A 22,909-nucleotide genomic window follows, 5' to 3' on the forward strand; every position below is an offset into this window, starting at 1 on the left:
TTCAGGAGGTCCTAATACGGTCCTTTTTGATTTTTTTTTTTTTTTAAATACAGGCACCTACAGTCTGATGAATCCTACGAACAAGTTCACAGCTTTGTTCACAAAGCCTCCACAGCTGCTGGTGGGGCAGTAACACGTAACCTCTGTGCCTTGTCCCTGCAGGAAGCCTCATGTGCCTACGTGCTGATCGTGACGGCCGTGTACTGGGTCTCCGAAGCTGTACCTCTTGGTGCAGCAGCCTTAGTTCCTGCTTTCCTGTACCCACTTTTTGGAGTCATGAAGTCCAGTGAGGTCAGACCATTGTGAACCTTTTGTTATCTGGTATTCTTACTCTCAGTTAATTATTTGAATAAGACTAATCTTAGTGCAATGGCAAGACTTAGAGGTATGGGAGGAAGAAGGGTACATCTTGTAATGTGAAACTTGGTCTGAATAGCTCTTTCTTCTACTGAAGATAGATATAAGATATAATATTGACTATATTAGCCAGGAAGGATGTCCATTCTTTCAGCTACTGCAGCACCAACAATTTCCAAAACACATTGCATCAAAGGACCTCAACTTTCCCCTTCTTCAAAAGCCTGTAAAGAGCAGTATGGGACACACTCTGAAGTTTCTTTCCAGTTACGTTTGTTATAGAAGACATTTAAGGCAAAAGGAGGCTACATATGCTAAAAATAGTTACCATTTAGAGTAAAAGACTAGGTAATTTTGTTGTCTGTGTGTTGTCTGGGTGAATGTTTAGTCCTTTTTCGAAGCTGTGACCTAATGCTGCATTGTAGCCATGAATTCTCAGGCAAAAAAGGAGCTGTACAAAAAAGTCTATATCATCAGTTCTGAACGTGGTTACTTGAGGGTTTTCTTGAATGTTACTTTTTTCATGATATGCCAAGATTTTATTTTATTTCATCAACAACTTTTTTCCCCCTGCTTTTTTCTCTCTTTTTTTTTTTTTTTTTTTTTTTGGAGGGGGAGGGTAAGGGAGCCTCACACTTGATTAAAGGACTAGAAACACAGATAAGAACACAGAATAATATATAGCAACCATAAATTTGTTGACTTTCTATCACAATATAGCACTGGAGATCCCAATAAATGGATAGAGAAAGGTACAAACCAAAAATTTTATGACCTGCCTTATTTCTCCCAGTGATGTAATATAATCATTTCCATGCCAACACAATTCAGTACTTTCAAAATATTTTTTCCTATCATAAAGGTAAAGTAGTTAGGCATTTACATTAAATTTAATGGTAGCCTGACAGAAATTCAATATAAAATCAAATAAAATGACAGTGGGACTACTGTAGAGATTGTATTATTTGCTTTAGGAACAGAAATAACCCCCCTCGTATTTAAAAAATAAACAACTCTGATGATGCTGCAATATTTCCAGCCTGCTGTTCTAGAGTGACCCAGGGCTCTCTTGCCTAGCACTTTAAGCTACAAATAACTCACAGGGGCTTAAGAACATAAGTGCATATATATGTATGTGGGTATTAAAAACACTGTTAACATTCATTGGTTTCTCCAAAACGACTGTGAAAGGAATAAAGGAGAACAAGAGATTTTTTTTTCTGCTGGCTTGATGGATTTATTTCATTCACCTCAAGATCTTTTTATAATAGAGTAGCAGGGAAAAAAAAAAAAAAAAGAAAATTAATGAGGAAAAAAAACAGTGGAAGAAAGCCAAAAAAGCAATATTTAAAAGTTCTGGCACACAGCTATGTTGGCCAAGTCTATTTAGATCACTATGGGTGTTTATTAAATAAAAGTAATTCAATACATAAGTTGTTGCAGATTTCACAGAATAACATTGGTGTCATTCTTGCACTTTTATGAAGGAGTGTCAGTCTTGCCGAGGACAATGTTTCCTCTGATCTTAATTGTTTTAAAATGCTGGCACCTACATTTGGTTAGAGGAATAGTTTTAAACTGAAGAAATTATGGGTTTGGAAAAGTATTCCAGCAACAGCTTAAGAAGGATTGCATCAGAATGAAATTAAAAGTTTAGTTAGGATTCAAGCACCTGTTTGTAAATTTACTCCCATTTTGATGGTTTTTGCTCACTCTCTTTAAACTGAAGTTCTGTTTCTTGAAACTTTTCCCTATTTTCCTGATAAAATGGAGATAGATTTCCAATGTGAAAAGTTTTGGCACAGGATTTGTGGATCACTGCAGCAGTATAAAAACCTTTCTTAATTGCATTCAAAGAGCCTGTCCCACAGGACTCTTTTTCTTAAGCTGTAGGTTCTAGGGATACCACATTTCACCCAGAAGTTGAACAAGACAGAATAAATATAAACAAGATAGACAACTATATCTCCAGAATGAAAAAGCAGTTGAAGCACATGAATAAGCTGCCTTCAGTGCAGAGTTTTGTCTGTGACTGTTTCTGTGTGAGCCTAGCTGAGTATGACAGATTAACTGCAGGCACTGAACATCCTACCCAAAAAAGTAACATTTCTCTTGACCTCTTCAAAACTGAGAAGCCTAAAAACAATTGGGTATAGATCCTTGTTATTCATAAACACAACACAAAATAGATTAAAGAGGATATTTTGACTTATGAGTTCTTCATGTTCTCCAGCTCCCTGTCATTCTTACTCTCTGGGGACCAAAAGCGTGCGATACCACATTACTTCTCATTCAGCGTGCTTTCTGTGTACTGCAGTTACTGCTTTTTTAACTGACTGCTTCCCCTTGGCCCTTAATAAAGGTGGCTGCTGAATATTTCAAGAACACAACTTTGCTCCTCATGGGTGTGATTTGTGTGGCAGCTTCTGTAGAAAAGTGGAATCTCCACAAGCGAATTGCCCTGCGCATGGTCATGATGGCTGGAGCCAAGCCCGGCATGTGAGTGAACCTCTGACTTTGGGGTAGTCTAAGCCTGACAGCAGCAGCTCTAAACTACTCTGATTTTCCCATCCATGGGCGCAAGCTAGCTTGGTTTGGGGTTCTTTTTCCGTATCCATCTTTCTTTTCAGAGTTTGAAAGCTTACACATTTTCTCATCCTCTTTCTGCCACCTCTAACTCCTTGGATTTCCCTATATTGCACTCCAGGTTGCTTCTTTGCTTTATGTGTTGCACCACGGTGCTCTCCATGTGGCTTTCCAACACATCCACCACAGCCATGGTGATGCCAATTGTGGAGGCAGTGCTCCAGGAGCTGGTGAATGCTGAGGAGGAGTGTGAGGTCATCAGTACTGAAGGCAGCACCATTACTGAAGAAAAGAAGCCAATAGGTATTTGTCAATGTTGGTCATTCTTTGCTCATTTGTGTAGTAGTGACCAAACTTGTTGATACATGTTATTCAAATCCTGTCAAGGTCAGATCTGTCTGACTTATACTGTCAAAGACACTGATCTATACTCTTTCCTTTTGTACTCTGACATTCCTTTCAAAAAATGAAAAAAAGTTTTAAGATGTGATGGTAGAATTGGAGTTGGAAAACTATTTATAATGAATTAAGGCATCTACTGGAGTTTGTGTGTCATAAACTCTTAGATCATGTGATTTTACAGAGTTGGAAGGAAACCCCTGAGGACAAAATTCAGGAAATTTAGAAGAGGTCCAAAAGTGTTCTCTTTGACAATCCCAAAATAAAAAATTGATAAGGGCTCTAAAGTTCATTTTGTTCATTCCTTCCCAGAAAGAAAGAATTTAGGAAGAAAAAAAATATCTCCTTTCTTTCAGTTTACAGTTTCCAGGCTGAAAATTATTTCATCCAACCTTGTCTATTATGTGTAGGGCATTATAGACTTGTAATTGCCAGAGGCACATGATCAGTACAATACAAAATAATAAAATGCTGTATAAAGAGAGAGCACTTGAGATGGTTTGGACAAGCTTTTTGTTTGCAGCAGCCTCTCCAGGTCCAGTGGTGTGATCCAGGGGCTCAGCTCAGTTCTTACCCCAAGGGCTGCTTTCTCTTCCTTTGTTGCAGGTCTCAGCGAAAAGCATGGCCAACCTTCACTGGAGCTTATCTTCATCAATGAGGAGTAAGAATGAACCCTGTACATCAGGACTGGAGATTTGAGCCCTACACAGGTTGCAATGAGAGGAGCCCAGGAGTAGAGCCAGGAAGGGCAAGCAGAAGCTTACAAGGGAATGTTTCGCATGTGACTGACAAGGAAGGCTTACATGATAAATGGGATTAATGTAATGGTCTGGATCTCACTAAAGCTTCGCAGTATTCATTATTCTTTTTTAACATCGTGAACATTTTAGGGAGAAGGAAAATGTTTCTTGGGGTTTGAAAGCTCTTTTGAAGTATGTGGTTTTTTGCTGTGTAAGAGAGTGCTGTCCACAGACTTTTATTTCTGTTCCCCTTAAGGAACAGTGATGGAGAGGATCCAAATACATATGGAGTGACCACAGGACATATCCATAGGGAAATCACTTACAGAGCATTCCTGAAGGAAGTCTGAACTGTCTGCATTTAAGAGAGTGGGAGGGGAGGGAGGTGGGGCAATGATGGGAGAGAGAACCAACAGAAAAATAATCTTTCTCCCCCAAAAAATTTTTAAAAGATTTCTTTAAATATAGACAAATTTTTTTGGAGGTTTGAAACACTGACAGTTTCAACCAGGTCACTATTTCAGGTAGAATCTAGTAAGATGAAAAGGGTAAACCAAGCAATGGACTAATTTCTTTGCCAAATTATCAAATTAATCATCAGTTCAAGATACACAAGGGAATACACAAAGCTGATATCGTAGAAATGTATTATAGGGTAAATCCTGAGGAGCATCTTCTTATGAAGTGTGAGAAAATAATTGCTCAGTCCCTCCTGGAGCTCCTTTTATAATGTTCACAACTGTTCCTAATAAAAGAGAAACAAGTTCTTATTTCTCTTACTTTAAATTTTAATTTATTTTAAAACAAACATTATCATTCAAACAGCATAGGTTGATGACTTCAAGTTAACTTGCAAGGTCCGAACAGTTATCTCAGTAGTCTAGAGACTATTGGGTTCTCCAATATTCCCTCTGTTATCTCTTTTATATCCCAGCCACATTTTGTGCACAACACAGAACTAAATTTTCAGTTTGGCATTGTGCCATTAATCCCTTTAAGCCCTGTTGAAGAGTACATGTTGGATATTTCAAAAAGAACTATTGTTAAAATAGTATTACTTGAAAAAAAGCTTGAAATTTGGCAGGAAAAGTAGCACATCTTCTGGAATTAAGGATTGTTTTCATGGTCCACGTGCCAAAAAGTTGGCAGAGGAAGAACTTGACTAGAATAGACAGTAGTAGTGCTGGATTACCTGGTGGTTAACTCCACTGTGAATTGAGTCCTCTTCTAGAATGGGGTATATATAATACAAAGGACACAAATATTTTCTTGCATGGAGGTGGAACACCATTGCTACATGGCTAGAGGTGGAGCTGTGAAACACAATGATGACTCTGACATATGTGGCCAAGAGACCACATAAGAGGTTCTAATAAATGGTATTCACCATTAAATAGGCACTAGTTCTCCTGCAGAGGTTGCCCCTCCTACCCATGATGTGTGCCTTTCGAAGGAGCTGGGTGAACAGGAATTTATAAAGTATATTTTCCTTTCTTTGTTTTTAGTGCTACTACTACTGACTTCAGCTCCTTGATGCACTCAAAGGTATTGTGATAGGTAGTATCTTCTGAGCTACATTATCTTCTAATCCAGGAACCATCAGAGCAGAATCCACATAGCTCTCAAAAAAACCTGTTTATTTCAAATAAGAGTTGGTTGTTGGCAGAGAGTATTTATTGCAGAATGTCCTGCTTTGTATTTAACCTATCGGCCTGCTTGTCCTAATCAAGTTGGGGAACATTAGCTCCATGACAATAACAAAATAAGCACATAACAATATAAGTTTATCGTACTTATTGCTGGAGATCCTGAGATCCAGTCAGTAAACTAACAATTCCATATGTTTTCTAACAAATTCAGATATGATCTTTTATTGTCTGGGTATTTCCAGCTTTATCAGCTGAGACATCTCTGTTACTAGAACAGACTACACATATGACAAAGTCATAGCCTCTAGCAAGGGACTTGTTAGATTCTCCTACATGACAGAGGAAGAAGACCCAATCTCACTCTAATCTGATTTTAGGATCACTTTAAAATAAAAAGGGTTATGTTTGGTTGGTTTTTTTTATTATTTTTTTTCTTTTCCAGTGTAAAATTTACATCTGATCTTTTAGTGGGTTGGATTTTGTTGTTGTAGTTTCAAATTTTTTTTTTTTTTTTCTCCAAAGCCTACTACCAATGACCTTTAGGAAGCATCATAAATTCTTTTCTAAGTGCCCCATGGAACATAAGAAAGGCTAATTTAAAGGTATTTGTCTCCTTACAGAGTATGAATGGTATGCACATGATAGCCAACCCTACTGGCACAATGAATTCTCAGAGCAATGGGCAGCACCTACCCCAGGTAAGGAAGTGTTGGACTTGGGGTGTGAGGTAAAACTCAGATGTGAATATCACCTGCTCTCCACTGTTTCATATTTATTCCTTGTAAGTTGTATACATGGAATCATTCTCCATCATCTTTCCTCAGCTCTGGTTTGGTCCTTTGCTAGTTCTTGCTCCCATTTAGATACGCTGAGCACAGATATGTTCAGAAGACCCTCCTCCAATAGCTGGGACAATTAATTTAGCTTTACATTCATTAATGTGATCCCGAGTTTCCCTTATTATTTGACTGTACTAGCCACTTTGTTTCTGCAAATCCTCCTTGTAAAATAGCTAAACTCAAAAATAATAATCCCTGACACATAAAATTCTACTCAGAATGAAAACAGCAGCAGGTATGGACCATTAATCTGTTCCGTCAGTTTGTTATGTAGTCTTAGTATCCACCTCCTTTTTGTCTTCCAAAATATCCACCCTCAAAATCCTTCATCAAATCAGTCCATTACAGTATTTCTACTTCTCTTGAGTGGATCCAAGAAGAGATTGCTGTTTGGATTGATGGCCAAGATTGAATTGCTAAAATCAACACATGGATTTATATTCACAGTTCAAAAAAAAATCTAAGTGTATGTTTCCAAAATGCACTGGTCCCAATACTTAATTTTCTCTTACACCCATATTAATAAATGTCCAATTCTTATTTTTAACTAATATACTCATTTCACTTTTAACCTACAGGATTTTAGTAATTTTTATCCTCACAATGATGATGAACCTATAGTATGACTGATTTTACTAGATAAGCCAAGATAAAAATCTATCTAAACCACTTTCTGCCTTTTTCCTCATCCCTAAATTACAGCCCTGGCTTGCATATAACATGCCTGGAAGTATTGTACCTTTCTTCCCACTACAACTTGATTTACCAAAATAGATAGTTTCCCGTTACTGATGAGGAAGTTGCTTCTGGAGCAAAATTTTCTGGCATGTTTTTCTTCCACATTCTCACTGCCCAGCCTTTTTCATGCCTAGGGTTGTGACCCCTAGCACTCCATTCCAAATTAGAAGCCCTGAGCTCGTAAGTGCAAAATGTTCACCAAGCCTTTATCTGGTGGCTCCTCATAAGTCTCAAGGATTATGGATTGCTACTCCTGCAGTGCTGGCATCCCATCCCTGCAGCCTTTAAGGGCTTTTTATATCCCACTGGTATTCCAGTCAGAGCCGGAGTTGGCTCAAACCTTAGCCAGAAGTCCAATTACTGTTTGTCCTACATTTCTGCCACTGATGAGGCAATTTCAGGCCCCTGGACATGTTTCCAGGTCTGACCCCAGTTAAGCCTTGTGAAGAAAAAAACTGCCTTCTCTTATACAAACCTATTTCTCTTATACAAATCTGTATCACTATGGCATTAGAGTAAGTTGTGCTGCCATTCTGATCATCTACTGTCTGTATCTACTATCCCTTCACAGGCTCAGATCCTGGTCCTTCCTCCTGAACCCTCAGATCTAGGCCTGACTACTAAGTACCGGTATCAAACCAGACACGACCACATGGTCTGTAAATGCCTCTCACTGAGCATCTCCTATGCAGCAACCATTGGGGGACTGACAACCATCATAGGGACCTCCACCAGCCTCATATTCTTAGAGCACTTCAATAAGTAAGTGATACTGTGATTTCGTGAGAATGGTGGGCGGTGTTCCCCATGGGTTTTTACTACCTCAAGGAACCCTCCTAAGACAGTCTCTCTGAAGAAAAATTTGCTGCCTCCTCTAATGTTATTACTAATGGTTAATGTTTGAAAGGGGAAGTTTAAGTTAACACATATCTGTATCTTTCTCTCATGCCAAATAAAAATCCCTTACTATGTGGTAACATTTAGGTTTTTTCCTGCAACTTCTTTTGATTTGAAAAGCTGATCATCATGAAGGCAGCAGACCCTCTGGAAAAGCAAACACTAACGCCATGAAGACATAGCAAGGAAGACAAAGAAATACTCACATAAGAAGAAATGTCATACAATCAGCTTTGAGTTGTTCTCTGGGTTCTCAGAAAGTGAGTTCTTACAGTGAATCTAAAGGCATCACTAGTGGTACTTGGGCTGCTCAACATATAGTGCAAAAATTTACTTCAGAGAAGAAGAGAAGCAGGTCTTCAAGATCTAAATATTTCCTCTATCATATGCCCAGGACTCTCAAAGACATGAATGTTTCATTGGCAAAGACATTAATGTTTTTCTGTCAGAAGACTGGTGGTACTTCTACCCATGGACCGATCTGCATCCAAGCTCAGACCGATTCTGGTTATCTACTGCTACCTCTACTGCCATGACGTCCTTCATGTCTCTCTCTGAAGTGGTGGTAGCAAAGTTCAGAAGTCATGCTCATTGCAAGGATTTGGATTTTACAGAATTTCCAAAGATCTTGCTTTTATGACAGTTGCATCAAATGCACACATCAAACACCTTTGCCAGAGCCCAGCAGAATGCAGTCATCATTTGTGTGGTCCATGAGGAGACATACACAGCGGTTATGGGTGTAATCATTCTAAAGTTTGCCAACACTAAAATGAGCTTTGATATAAACCGTAAGTAGGGACAGAATTTCACTGCTGTTAGTAGTACTAGACAATCCAGGCCATCTGGCATTTTTAAAGGTTTGAAGTGCTCTGTGGCTCATCCATTGGTCAGAGGAGGTCAATGATTGACATTTTTTGGCAATTATTTTCACTATGCGTATGTAATGCAGCTGTTGCAAATGCATACTGATGGAATCTTTGTATCATGACATGACAAATATAGATACATATATATGTGTGTGTAACTAGGCATATTAGAGATACTTTTAGTGTTCTAACTTCTTTTTTTCTCTACAGTCAATACCCCAATGCTGAAGTGGTGAATTTTGGAACCTGGTTTTTATTCAGTTTCCCCATCTCCCTCATCATGCTGGTGCTGACTTGGTTCTGGATGCATTGGCTGTTCTTGGGTTGCAAGTGAGTGAAATTTGTTCAAGATGCATGGACTGTGAAAGCAAGATATCTGCAGTCCTCTAGAACAAATCTCATAAAGTTGCTTTCACTGGCAAATGACAAAATTTCAGGCACAATTTTCTTCTTCTTTTTGCCAGAACAATTACCAGAGGAAATCTTACTGCTTAGCTGTGCTGCATAGACAGCACTATACAGTATTGCTGCTCGAGAGTGAAGTGCCTAGGTATTGCTGATAGACATCCTTATTAAGCATTCAAATGTTTTGTGTTTGGTTGTTTTTTTTTTTTTTTTTACTCTTATGACAAAGAGGATTCCCTTGTGGACCAAATATGTTCTTAAGAGTCCTTTTGGAAAAGCACAACTTAAAAGATGAATAGAAAAACAACTGCAATTGTGCAAGCTACTTTTCAGATCTCTCCCCAGATCAATGAAATTAGTGTAAGATCAGTTTAAATTAAATGTAAATATATTCCATATATATTTATCTTTAAAGCAGAAAAGACTCAGAGCCTAAGAGACAAAAACATTTAAAACTAGCAAGTCCCAAAGCCTCAGAACAAGAAAAAGGCTCAGTCTTCTAGTTTATTTGTACCACCTATTGTCTTTACACAGGTACTCAGCAAAGTTAATGAAAATTACCTAAATGTGTGCATTTAAAGTGGATTAGTTAATCAGCATTAAATTGTGATGCAGACACACTTACTCAGAATTAAAGTGACCTAATTTGATTTAGTCTACTCTTAAAAGTAAACTGAACTGACATCACTATTTCACCTAAGACAATGAATACATTGATAATGACTTCTGTTTGTTGCTGACCTTGACTAGATTTGAAGAAGTAATTTAGAGGTGAATGGCTCCATGCCCCTTTCAGTCAGTCTCCTGAGTCCTGTAGTTCCAAATTAAAAGGCTAATAATAGCCCCCCCTTTTTTTTAATCTTGAGAAGAAACAGGTCCTAACATGACCCTCAATTACTTTTTGTATTTTAAAGTATAATTGAAATTCCACATTGCATCCAAGACCTCATGCTGATTAATGTTGTTCTAAATAATACCAGAGACTGAAGCATTATCGACTTTTTAAGAAGTACTAGTTGATTCTAAGCCTCCTTAATCTCTGACTGCTATTCACTACAGTTCATTAAAGAACATATTATGTTCAGAGCTGGGCTACAATACTCTACCTTCACATCCTCCTAAGCCTGGAAACATTTGAAACATGTTGAAACAGCTGCCTAATGCTTGTGCATAAATGTTTAATCAATTCCTGCAATTTTCATATTATTTTCCTAGGAAGTTAAGTGTCATCAGTCTATTCTTACTTGATCCAGCTGGAATAACATGTCAGACTTGGTTTTAGCATGTCATACAAGGCTAGGTCAACAGTGAAAGAGAATGGACCCATCAAGAGATGTTTACCAACAAAGCAGAGCTAAGGGTAGAATCATTACTGTGGAACTGGCCACTATAAACCATATAGCCCTTCTCTTTCAGCCTCTGCATTACTGCTGGTGGATTTTGCTGGAGTCTAACAGCAAGGCTTATAAGGAAATTTAAAGTACTTATAGGTGCAGGGCAGTGCTAAATGAGCTTTAAAAAAAGTGCCCATGTGAAACAAAGAGCTTGGTTAAGTCTTTTTGTTAAACAGACAGGGCCTGTCTGGAGCTTGAGCTACACAAATTCCTTTGAGAATCTGGCCTTAACCAGATACATGAAGAGAGATTGCAGTCCACGATTTGTCCACTGCTACCGCTTGGGTCTCTAGTGCAATAGAGACCAAACAAGATAGCAGGAACTGTAAAAGTACCCATTAACATCTAAAAGAATTATAGAAGTTCCTACCGCTGTTGCTTCTTTTAGACTGTCTTAGACCACCCCCATACACACTCTCTGTGACCAAAGATTTGTGGCTCAAAGGACAGCAAAGTAATGCTATTGGAATGAATAAAAGGAAAGTGTTAAAGTGAGCTTGCAAGTGTCCTAATTTCAATTAGTAATGTCCATGCTTTGTTACAGGAGGAAAGCAAACTGAATAAACTAACATTCATACAAACGTATAGCAGGATGAATATATCCAGTTATGAAATGTGCTTGTGTTTTCATGCCTCTGTCAGAAATACAAGTGTTTTTTCCAGGACAAAATGCCAGCCTGACTGCCTTAGCCTTGTGACAGAGGCAATATGATCCTGATCTGGCTGTGCCTGGTTTAGAAACAGCTAGTATTAGCAGAAGCAGACAGTCATGGAAAGTTATGGGATCCTAAAGCACAATTTTCCCTCATTTTTTTCTGTGAATCCTGAACATTCAAGTCAAATATGGTCTCAAAAGCCAGACCAGACCCCAAATATGTCAGATACCCGTGATCCAACTGGAAAGCATAGTTACCCAGTGAAAAATTTCTGTTGATAGCTGGCCTCTGTCACAATCTTTCCATGTGATGATAGAAATCAGCCATGGCTTGGAGGTTTCTGGCACCAGAAATATTTGGCCACCACCAGCTCTTTGAGGAAGCCTCCACAAAGGGAGCTCAGCCATGGCTCAAGAAGGCTCAGTGACACCAGTCACTATGAGTCAGAGCACCCTGGGGACCTTCCAACTATGTGTAGAATTGAATCTCAGAAGAACTTGAAACCAGAATAATCAAAGATCACATACAGTAGATTCCCTTCACCTTGGCATCAGACCTTGACCCACTCTTGATCCTCAACCATCTTTGGTATCATAATTTTCAGTTTACCTCATTGCTGCTTTTGTTTTGGTTTTTTTGTGGTATTTTTTTTTTCCATTTTGTTTTGGTTTGTTTTGTTTGGTTTTGTTTGTTTGGTTTTGTTTTTTAATTACTTTTTTTTGTTCCACTTTATGCCCTTGTCTAATTTTAATGTGCAATGTGCTTCAGTTTTAAGGAGACCTGTTCTGTGAGCAAAAAGAAGAAGACCAAACGTGAAGAAATGTCAGAAAGAAGAATTCAAGAAGAATACAAGAAACTGGGAAATGTTAGGTAAACCAGACTTGCTTTCCTCAGGAATTTGCCTCTCTAGGCAGAACCATCCTTACCTGCTGCCCTCCATGTTGCATTTGGCTCATGTAGCTTAGTCTAAAACTATCAACCAGTTTTCTTTACTTCCAGGAGAGGAACTAAATGCAAAAATTAATAAAATCAAATACTTTGTTACAAGCATGGGTGCATTTAATAATTTATTTATGTCTGATGAAAAAGGACATAAAAGATTCAAGTTTATATCAGGGTTCGAAGGTCATCTCATTCAAGGTTTGTCTCTACTTTTGAACAGTCATTGAAGGACCCCCCTTCTCAATTCAGGCACATACTTATTTTGAGCCTTGAAGTTCAGCAAAGGCTTTACCCCATGCCATGACTTGTCCAGCCCTTACATCTGCCAGTAATGTTTATGCATGACTGCAAGAAATGTCTCTTGGAAAGATTATTTCACAAGAGTTTCATTTTTCAAAAGGGATAATCCATCACAAAATCCCTTCTTCTCAAAACATTTCTGTGCTGTTCAGTTGAAATATTGGCAGGTAAACTGGCTGAATACATGGACTCTGAAACTAGACTGTTGTTCAGACTGTTTCCAAACATGAAATAATACTTAATTTAAATCTATGCTAAATTAAAAATCCTCAGGTCACCTCAAGTATCCTCAAGTCACCTTGTGTGCACCATCTGTGCTAATTTACATTGTCTTTTGCTCCTAGGCTTTCTACACGTGTAAAAAATGTCGAGAATGTGTTTACAGTGGAATGCTAATATGAGCTTTACCTTGCGAACACATTTAATCAGATAATAATGCAAACACAAAACAAGCATTTAGGAATATTTTCCTCCAGGTCTTGCCCATGAATGATTGAATTGCAAATATAGATGGATATTCTTATCCTGTTTTTTACTGGGTTTAAATGGTTCTCATTTGGGAGCCAAATCTAGAATTCTTTAATGCAAACTAACCTTCCTTATTATTTTCCATATGTTTTTATCCTTTTTTGAAGGCAGTTTCTACTTTCCTACTTCTTCTGGAACTTGTCCTTGGGTTTGTTTGTTGAGTTTTTTTTCCTTTTATTTCTAGCTATCCTGAGATGGTGACTGGATTCTTCTTCATTCTGATGACCTTGCTTTGGTTTACTCGTGAGCCTGGCTTTGTACCAGGATGGTCATCTTTTTTTGAGAAGTAAGTAAAATTCCCTAAACAACTGCACAGGAATATGGCTTTGCTTCTGACTTTCTACAATAATTCTTGGCCTCAAGACATTATCAGCCAATTAGGATTTTTACTTTTTAAACTATATCTGTTCATATAGAGGCAAGTTCTATTCTTTCTTGCTGTAGAGATTGAATTAAATAGAGGAAGTAAATTAAACACATTTCAAGTGTAATAGAAGAAGAGGGCTATCGCAGATGGAGGTTTGTCCCGCGACAGACCCAGTGGCACATTTTGTATGGGGAATTGATCACACGGATAAGTGACCCACAAAATGGCGTTTATTAAAACAAGAAGACAGTTTATATACAGGGGAATACAGAAGGTTTGGGAACAGAGGAGGGTTTCTTGCTAGGAAACATCAAATCCCAAGTGTTAGTGATAACGGCTTTTGGAGGGATAGGTTGTAGGGAATATGTCTGGTCACTCAGGGGGAAGGGAGAACTAGAGAGGAATGGAAGGAGTGGCCTGGGGGCACAGACAGGGGAATCTGCAGAGGCTGCAAGGCTGTGGCCTTGTAGCTGGTTCCCAGGCGGTTCTGCGCAGCTGCAGGTGCTAGAAGACTTTTAGATAGATCTCTTCTTCTGAGCCTTCCTTGCAGCTCTTTTGCATCTCTCTCCACTCTCTGTAGGTCTCTTCTGGTCCACCCCTGACAGAGGGCTGGATTTTGAGCTTAAAGCATTTTAGTGCATTCATAGAGAAGTTTCACTGCAATAGATTCAACTATAATTAAAATTTTTGAAAAAAGTGTTTATCAAGAAAATGTCCATGAAATTAAATAGTACAGAGAATGGTGACTAAGCAAATAATTTTTCTTTTATTTTAAATAATATTGAAACAATTTACATTAAAAGTTACTAGAACACACATTGCACATGAAAAAACAAGTGATTTGAACTTAAATTTTCTTTATGTTTTTACTGTATAAAATTCATTCTAATTTTGACAAAAAACCAATTTCTAATACTGGGGTTTTTTGAAGATCACTAGAGTTTGGCACTCCTCAAAATATTTTTTTCAGAAAGAATTTTAGACATTTAATTTCAAATGCATCTACAGTCCATTTCTAAAAGATCACTTGGATTTGGCTTTTCCCCAGAATGTGTTTACTGTTTCTTGCTTCTAGTAAGCACACTATATTTCTGTACCTCCAAGTTAATAGATTTTTAAAGCAAAAGGAATTTTTTTTTCCCCACCTGAATTTTAAAAATTGTTTATGATTGAAGTTGGCTACAGGAGTCAGTTTATTAAACAGGGAAAAAAAATCCAATTTGTATCCTTAATATGCAGACATATTTTTCTGGTGGGCTGTTAGTATGACTTCAGACGTGGAAATGAAACTAAACCTGCAAAAATGTGCTTGGAGCTTTTATCTTGTTTAGAAATGTTTCTGTTAATGTGTTTTCATGACAACCTCGCTGTTTCCTTCCTAGGAAAGGTTACCGGACTGATGCCACTGTCTCTCTATTTCTTGGTTTTCTCCTTTTCCTGATTCCAGCAAAAAAGCCATGTTTTTGGAAAAGGGAAAAAGGTGAGGAGGATCCAGCAAGGAAGAAAGCTGGCACATTTTCCATTTTCTTTAATGACACTTTATGTTTTCTGTAAAAATTTCTAAGAAGAGACTTTTATGTTGGCAGGTCAGTGTTTAGTTTCTCCTCTGATACCAGCCCTTCCAACATCAGACCTCCTTTTCCTTTGCTATAATTCATATTGTCTCATTCAAAGGATAACAAATAGGTTTTATATCTGAGACTGCCACCTGTTCTGTGCTAGTGGAATTATTAAAATTTAGGACTGAGCTTTAGGATTGGTTCAGATGGAGTTTTATATTAAAGCACTGTAGCGCAAAATCAGCTGAAGATAAAGCACCAGTAAAGAAATTGGTCATCACTTATACATCAGAAATCACTGATAAAGTCATAAGATAAACATAAAAGAGGTCAGAAAGTGCCATACAGTGTTCCAACATTGTCCAACACTTCTCTCATAGTCTTCTTGATAATAATAATGATTGTGATTTCACATTCACATTTGGGTAGCACTCAGTGGTAGTGATCAGCTTGATGTGCCAGGTTTTCAGCAGTGCTGAAGCACTATTTTTCTGTGAAAATAGAATTGTCTGTTAGAGCCTTATAGAGACATTACAAATGTATATATATATATATATATATATATATATATATATATATATATATATATACTTTCATATATAATACAGGTTTCAGGGAAAAAAAATGACACTTTAACTCCTCCTTCAAGAAAATACTCAGGCACCTAAAAAAAAAAAAATGTCCTAGAGCACAAATGCACTTTATTGGGCTTCAGGACCTACTTCATAGCCCTTCTTTGGTAATATAATCTCATTGTAACACCACCTTTGTAGTCTACAGATATTTGTACATATACATGTACAACAGAGCCCACAGTCCCTCAAAAATCTATTAAATGAAACTCAAGGGTTTACAACTATTTACATCAAAAGAGCAGCCAAGGGGAAGTCAGGACATTTGGAGTTAATATGTTGTGTTTTCTGAGGCCAGGCTAACCAGAGAAATAGGCTATGCTCTGCTTCTTTGCCTTTCTCTCAGACAGTTCTCAAGATAATTCCTATGCATATTCACTTATTCGTAGGAGTGTGAAAAATGTGAAGATCTTAGAAAAGGGACAGTATAATACTGGTCACACATTTGTTTTATTTGATATAGGAGGTGGTGAAAAGTCAACAGACATTAACACAATGGATCCCATCATTACCTGGAAGGACTTCCAGAAGACCATGCCCTGGGAGATTGTAGTGTTGGTTGGAGGAGGTTATGCCTTAGCAGCTGGATGCAAGGTATTGATTTAGATTTTTATCCTCCTTCCAAAAAGAATCATTAGCCTGGACTTTTATCCCTTTGCATGCTCCCTAGTTTGGATTTACAATGTGGATACTTCCCAGTTTGTATTTAATCTAGTGCCTCCTCTCTGCACTTAATGGACAGCTTATATCTAGCTAACAAAAAGATGGCCAGAGCTCAAGACATTTGTGTAAGTATCTGCCATTTCAGGTGCTTCAGAACATCTAGATATTCATGGCATGTCTGCAGGGCCAGCAGGCACGACAGAGAATCTGAGGGACATCTCACACTTTCTCAACTAGTAGCTAACCAGACAGAGGGGAAACATCTCAGCTCTCACTGCATGCTCCTCTTTAGGCACCTGAGTGAGACTCCTTGTGCTGAATGGCCAAACCATAGTCGAGGCCCTACTGACTATATCTGCACTGAGTATTATTCCTAAATACACATTCAGCTCTCCTACAGACTCCTACATGTAGACAAGTACAACTGTGCATCTTAATCTCAAAATTAATTCTACCCAGAAGGTGCAATCCTTCATCACCAATTTCCTATACTCCAGTTCACATACTGAAGAAAGAGGGAAGATCAGCCTTGGTATGTTTTTAATGTTATTAACTGCCAAAGGTACCTCTTCCTTACTATTTATTAGGCACTGCAGTGAAATCCAGTTTACTGAACAAAAGTAAATACAAAAAACATTGACCTTAACTTTGTTTATTTGTTGGAGGGACTCTCTGTTGTAAATTGCCACAAAGAGAAGAATCTGTTTGTAAAACATACTAAGTATTTAGCAATTCTTATGCCTCTGTCTCTGTCCTTTCCCCAGACCTCTGGCCTCTCTACGTGGGTTGGACGTCAAATGCTCTCCCTGAGCAGCCTTCCCTACTGGGCTGTAACCCTGCTGGCTTGCATTTTGGTATCCCTGGTAACAGAGTTTGTTAGTAACCCAGCAACTATAACCATCTTTCTGCCTATTTTATGCAGCATGGTGAGTTAAAACAATGACATTTTTAGTCTGTTGTTCCTGAGAGGCTTGTGGGAATGTTTCAGGATGTCAGGGTATTGGCACTGTGTTCACATGAATCTCAGCCCCAGTTCCCAAGCTACTGTTCTGTAGTCTTTGGATTAGGAAAAATAATAAACTTGGGCAGCCAAAAGCATATTTTAGCACCAAGGAATTTATTTAATACCTCTCAGACAAAGTGAAAACAGCTCCTGCACTAAGTACAAGGAAAGGTTCACTCTAAGTACAAGAAAAGGTTATGATGCAATCAAGAATTTCACATAAAACTTGAGATAATTTTATCAAGATTATTTTAAATGTCTTGTTCATTAGTTAGAAGTCACCTATTCCCTACTTTTAAAAGGCTAAAGTACTGAATCTTATTTCAGATTTAAAATTGTTCAAGGGAGAAAACTGGTAAGCATACTATCTTCCAACATGAAAAACAGAAATGTTTGTAAGGAAGAGCAAAAAATTCAGGATACTGTTGACAAAAGCAGAGGAAAGACACAATAATTTCATTTTATACTGGAATAACAATTACAGAAAATGTCCTATATATTTTAATTTATGTAATGTGAAGCTTTTCTTATAAAGAAGGCAGGTTATTAATCATCTTTCCATGACATAACAAGGTTAGGGGACTGTTCCACAGCATGTGAATGGCTCTGAGATAATATGAAGATATGGTCAGATGAAGATAATTAATTACATTTGTGTAGCTTAGGAGTTCGGATTTACTTCTGCTCCATGCAGAAAGAGACTCTCCTAAAGAAAAGTTTATACCAGTAATCTACTTATAGTAGTCTGAACTGCCATCTTAAGGCAGTCTCTCTTTTTTGATTGCAAAAGTAACCTAGAAACACTTCCCTCCCTGAAATGTTGTTGGCTTTGGAAATACCCTTCCCTTTTCCTCTGACGTAAAACTAGGCCAAATCAGTGTAAATGAAAATGCAAAATTGCACCACTGCTGAAGACTGGAGCAGCAGAACAATTCTTTTAGCCCACTGTAGAGAACCTTCCATCATCACTGCCTTATCATCATGCAAGTTTGGGCCATGAACAACTAGTTTTTCTAACCACCATTCAGGAGGACTTTACAGAGTTGTCCCCGTATATTCAGCAACTGAAAGAAGTTCTTCATGTTAAATCAAGACTGAAGTGTTAGATCCATAAGATACAATACAGAATGACACAGAGAGCAAGTGGAAGAACAAAGGTTGCCTAATAGTAGCAAACCCCATCCTGCCTCAGTGTAAAGTATCCCAAGAGAGATCCCTGGACCATGACCAGCTTGAAATTACAGCATTTCTCTAAAAAAAGAAAAGCAACCAAGCAAAAAATAGTTTCACACTTAAATTTAGAAACTAGGGAGATAAGATTCACATAATCTTGATGGAGAGGGTCCTTTCATCTGAGTTATCAGCAGAGGCTTTTATTAATTAGATAAAACACCTGTCTCCCTCTCTCCTTTCAGTCAGAAGCCCTGCTTATCAACCCTTTATACACCCTGATTCCTGTCACCATGTGTATCTCCTTTGCGGTGATGCTGCCAGTGGGTAATCCTCCAAATGCCATTGTCTTCAGTTATGGGCACTGCCAGATTAAAGATATGGTGAGTCTTGAGACTGGGTATATCCTCCCACGCTTCATGCAACTTCAACACCAGCCAAGAACAGTAATGATTATACTGGTGCTAATATAAAATAATATTTATCTGCCATGCAACTGAGCTGTCAGGTTAAGTACATCCACAGATCTGCTGTAGAATGCATGCATTTATCATCTTTATTTTTCAAATGAATGTAATGGTCTAAAGAGCTTTAGGAGTATCCAATCCTTTGCATTGACCTGTTACAATAAGCAAAGCAAGCATGAGAAAATAGATTATCACATAGCTCCACAGTAAGTCATGTATCACCCTGCTGTGTGTAAATCCCTACTCTGATTATCTGATTGAGAAGTTCAAGAGACAAACTGAGCAGTTTTCCAATGAACTTTCCAATAGTCCATGTCTGATGATCACTCCTGAATACTTCCACAATCTATACTTTGATACATAGTACTCACTGTCCTTTTTTTGGCTCTAGATATCACTATAGAGAACTTACCAGACGAGATATGTCAGTATGGACCCTATTGATTTTTTTTTTTTTCTATGGTGACTGGTTTTGATTTAGTTATTGTGCTCTGATGCATTTTGCTTTTGCAGGTGAAAGCTGGCCTGGGTGTAAATCTGATTGGCCTGGCTGTTGTCATGGTGGCAATTAACACCTGGGGAATTCGACTCTTCCAGCTGAATTCCTTTCCAGAATGGGCAGCAGTTAGTAACATCACTAGCCAAATATAATCTTCAATTAAAAAAAAAAAAAAAAAAAAAAAAAAAAAAAAAAAAAAAAAAAAAAAAAAAAAAAAAAAAAAAAAAAAAAAAAAAAAAAAAAAAAAAGAAAGAAGAAAAGAAAAAAATAAAAACAAAAAGTGCAAGACCAAAGTGAGTTGGGACAAAATATTAAACGTCCATTGCACATATGAAAGAAAGAAGAAAACTTGTGTAAACATAGAACCTGGATCCATAGCAAAACCATGAAGAAAATCCACAGGGAAGTCTTCTGCAAAAGCTTTTCAGTTCTGAAAATCAGTGTGAGTTAAAAGGAGAGATTAGCTTTGCTCTGTCATTGCTTTCCCTGGGATACCATAGCTCTGAAAAAAAATCCTCTCCTTCGAATTATCTGCCCACAGCTTTTTCATACCTTTGAACAATTATGCAGGACTTGTGCACAGGACTCAAATAGTGGAAGACAAGTACACATACACTGGTGTACTCAGCAGTGGGATATTCAGTCCTACCATTGACTTCTACAGTGAATACAGAGGGAGTCTTATTCCCAACCCTGGGTTTTATAAGCTTACTTCTTTAAGGGCAAATTCTTCTTCTTCTTTTGAGGTGACCTATCACTGTGGTGTAAAAATCCACTTTCCCACCTAACCCATATGACCTGGACCGAAATACAACTACCAGCTACAGCTCTTCAAAGGGATAACAGAAACCTCCAGAGAGGAAGGCAAAGTCTCTTTGGAAGGAGATTTTTTTTTTTCCCCCCACAGCACTAGTATAAATTTCCAATATTGCAGTACTTGCAATCTCTGCTTTGGAAGGTAGAGCTTCAGAAAGAGAAAGCTTTGTTCAGTACCTTTTTTTATCATTGTTGAAGTGGGAGTTCTTTCAGCAGGGGAAGTTATAACCAGCAAAACCTTACCAGGCCAAGACACCCACAGCTCTCCTCTCTCTTTGTCATGCAGTTACAATTCCCCTGACAGAGAAAGTACAGTCTCATCCAAGATGGCACTTAGTGCTGCTCCATGAGTAAGAAGGGAGAGGGCTGAAGTGGAGTAGTGCTGGTGGATCTCCCCATCCTGTGCATTCACTTAAACATCACACCCACCTGCTCTCTACCAGCCCAGAGAACAGGAACTTCAAACGTAGGAAAGTCTGACACAGAACAGATAACTACCAAACCAAAAGCCCTGCTTTTCTGACTGGATCCCTGTGATATTCAGAAAATTTCATGTGTTATGTCCTGTTTTTAATAATTGCTTTAATGTCCATACATTTATGCTGTATATTAGGATGACTGGATCTCAAATAATCACACTCTTCAGACATACATTTCAATGGATGTTTATGCTTTCCACTTATAATCTAGGCTCTCTAGTTGCTAGTGTGAATGTCTATTCTGCAAAATAAAATGTCAATAAAATAAATTATTCACTACTGCACATTCTGGTGCTCTGTGAGAATACAAATAGAATGTATTTCACCTCATAACCCACCAAGCCCTTAGGGAAGTAGTGTTGAGACAGCAAGAGGTGTTGGTTTACTGCTCCTGTCAAAACAGAGGGATCCCACAGACTTGTCTTGGAAATAAACAGATACACTAAGAGGTCATAGGATGACGGAGGGGGAGCAAAGTGGGGAAATCACAAAAGCATGTCTTAGCCCCTCTACCAAAAGCAGGAGGCAGCATCCATTAGCAAAACTGCTATTCCTCGTGGCTCCTGTATATTTCATTTTGAAAAGCAAGGTCTTTGTGCATCAGTGGCTCAGTGCATCCCCACGCCCTCCTAATCTGTGAAACAAAACCTCAGCCTCGCTTTTTCAACTCTTCTTCCTATGTTCCCTCTCTCCTGAGCCTGCTGCTCTGCTGTGCTCCAGCATACAAAGCCCATATGTGCCTCTGGGATCCAGATCCTCCTCACCACTTCAGCTCCACTCTCTTGGTGTTTTCCTGATCCCCAGCAAAAGGCTGCTCAGTGCAGCCCCCAACACAGAGCTCAAAGCAGAGGCACCCAGGCCTCCCCTGGCACAAGCTCCACCCTGAAGCCACTGGAACAGGAGGCAGAGGGGTGTAATGCCTGCTCACCAACACGGGTATGGTTCTCCATGAACAAGCACTTCAGTAATTGGGGGAATACCAACAGTCCTGTCCCCACACACAAGAAGTAGAACATTTCTCTGTTCACAGTGCCTAATGGTTACTTTCATCATTCTCCCCTTGCCAAGAAACTCTTTCTGTCTTGCTTTCTTCCTAAGGCTTTAGCTGCTCTGCACCTTTTACTGTGCACTCATCTTCCAATCCTTTTCACTTCACGCTTCATCCACCAGCACCTTCAAATTGCCTCACTGCTCAGCAAAAAATCACTTTCTACCCTCCTAATACTAATTTTTCGGCTCTGCTCAGCTCCCATCACACCTTGCTATCCCAGACCTTTCCCAGGGAATATGAAGACAGGATATTCTCATCCGTGAGAGATGAGCAGCTGGCATGCCAGTCAGCTTTAGGGAGATCTGGAATTATTCACAAATCAAACAGGGTGTCCTGCAACACTCTTCAGTAATAACAGCAATAACAGTAGGTAAATGGAAACTGCTTGGTGCTGTGTTGAACATCGCAAGCAATATTTCTTCAGAATCATTTCCAAGAGGCGCTGGCACAGTTTGTGTCTCACGAGATTGGTGCAGAGAATTTGGACTGGACTCAGGCAATGAATTTCCCCAACAGACTCTTTCTCCTCCTGTGCTGCTCTGGGCACATTTCCATGTTCACAGCTGCTGGCACTCATCGCTGCCATGTCCCACCAGGCAGCTGCAGGAAGGCAGTGTGCTGTGTTGGCCCTTTTTCCATATCAGATCAGTCAGTGCATGCCCCGTGGCCAGATTCCACCCTTAGACATATGAGTATACATAGCAGCAGGTAAAGAAGCTTAGCACTGAGCAGGCTTCATGGCTCCTAGTGTGACAGCAATGGCTGCTGATTGCTTTTTTTTATCTTTTTTTTAAATTATAGTAAATGGCAAATGCACAAAAAAGTGGGAAATTTTCAGAGGTAACTTCAGAGGTAACACTGTCACTCGACTTCAAATTTGCCTCTACCAATAACCAAAGCAGAA

General features: G+C 38.7%; 1 protein-coding gene across 2 annotated transcripts in view; it reads left to right on the top strand.

The window, feature by feature from the left end:
* Nucleotides 1-20,981, top strand: part of SLC13A4 (solute carrier family 13 member 4) — a 29,792-nt gene extending 8,811 nt beyond the window's left edge. For both annotated transcript variants that reach the window (XM_027902365.1, XM_027902363.1), the window contains exons 2-17: nucleotides 163-291; nucleotides 2,720-2,856; nucleotides 3,065-3,246; nucleotides 3,949-4,003; nucleotides 5,588-5,627; nucleotides 6,352-6,429; nucleotides 7,880-8,070; nucleotides 9,285-9,404; nucleotides 12,298-12,399; nucleotides 13,484-13,585; nucleotides 15,049-15,146; nucleotides 16,321-16,451; nucleotides 17,285-17,446; nucleotides 18,939-19,076; nucleotides 19,674-19,827; nucleotides 19,916-20,981. In XM_027902365.1, coding sequence (XP_027758166.1) covers nucleotides 277-291; nucleotides 2,720-2,856; nucleotides 3,065-3,246; nucleotides 3,949-4,003; nucleotides 5,588-5,627; nucleotides 6,352-6,429; nucleotides 7,880-8,070; nucleotides 9,285-9,404; nucleotides 12,298-12,399; nucleotides 13,484-13,585; nucleotides 15,049-15,146; nucleotides 16,321-16,451; nucleotides 17,285-17,446; nucleotides 18,939-19,076; nucleotides 19,674-19,811 — 1,689 coding nt within the window. In that variant the 5' untranslated portion in view covers nucleotides 163-276 and the 3' untranslated portion in view covers nucleotides 19,812-19,827; nucleotides 19,916-20,981. The remainder of the gene's footprint in view (nucleotides 1-162; nucleotides 292-2,719; nucleotides 2,857-3,064; nucleotides 3,247-3,948; nucleotides 4,004-5,587; nucleotides 5,628-6,351; nucleotides 6,430-7,879; nucleotides 8,071-9,284; nucleotides 9,405-12,297; nucleotides 12,400-13,483; nucleotides 13,586-15,048; nucleotides 15,147-16,320; nucleotides 16,452-17,284; nucleotides 17,447-18,938; nucleotides 19,077-19,673; nucleotides 19,828-19,915) is intronic.
* The last annotated feature ends 1,928 nt before the right edge of the window (nucleotides 20,982-22,909 follow it).

Source organism: Empidonax traillii, unplaced genomic scaffold (assembly GCF_003031625.1).
Source record: "Empidonax traillii isolate 1590-97213 ecotype Southwest subspecies unplaced genomic scaffold, ASM303162v1 scaffold867:size481033, whole genome shotgun sequence".
In the NCBI taxonomy this organism is placed as follows: domain Eukaryota; kingdom Metazoa; phylum Chordata; class Aves; order Passeriformes; family Tyrannidae; genus Empidonax; species Empidonax traillii.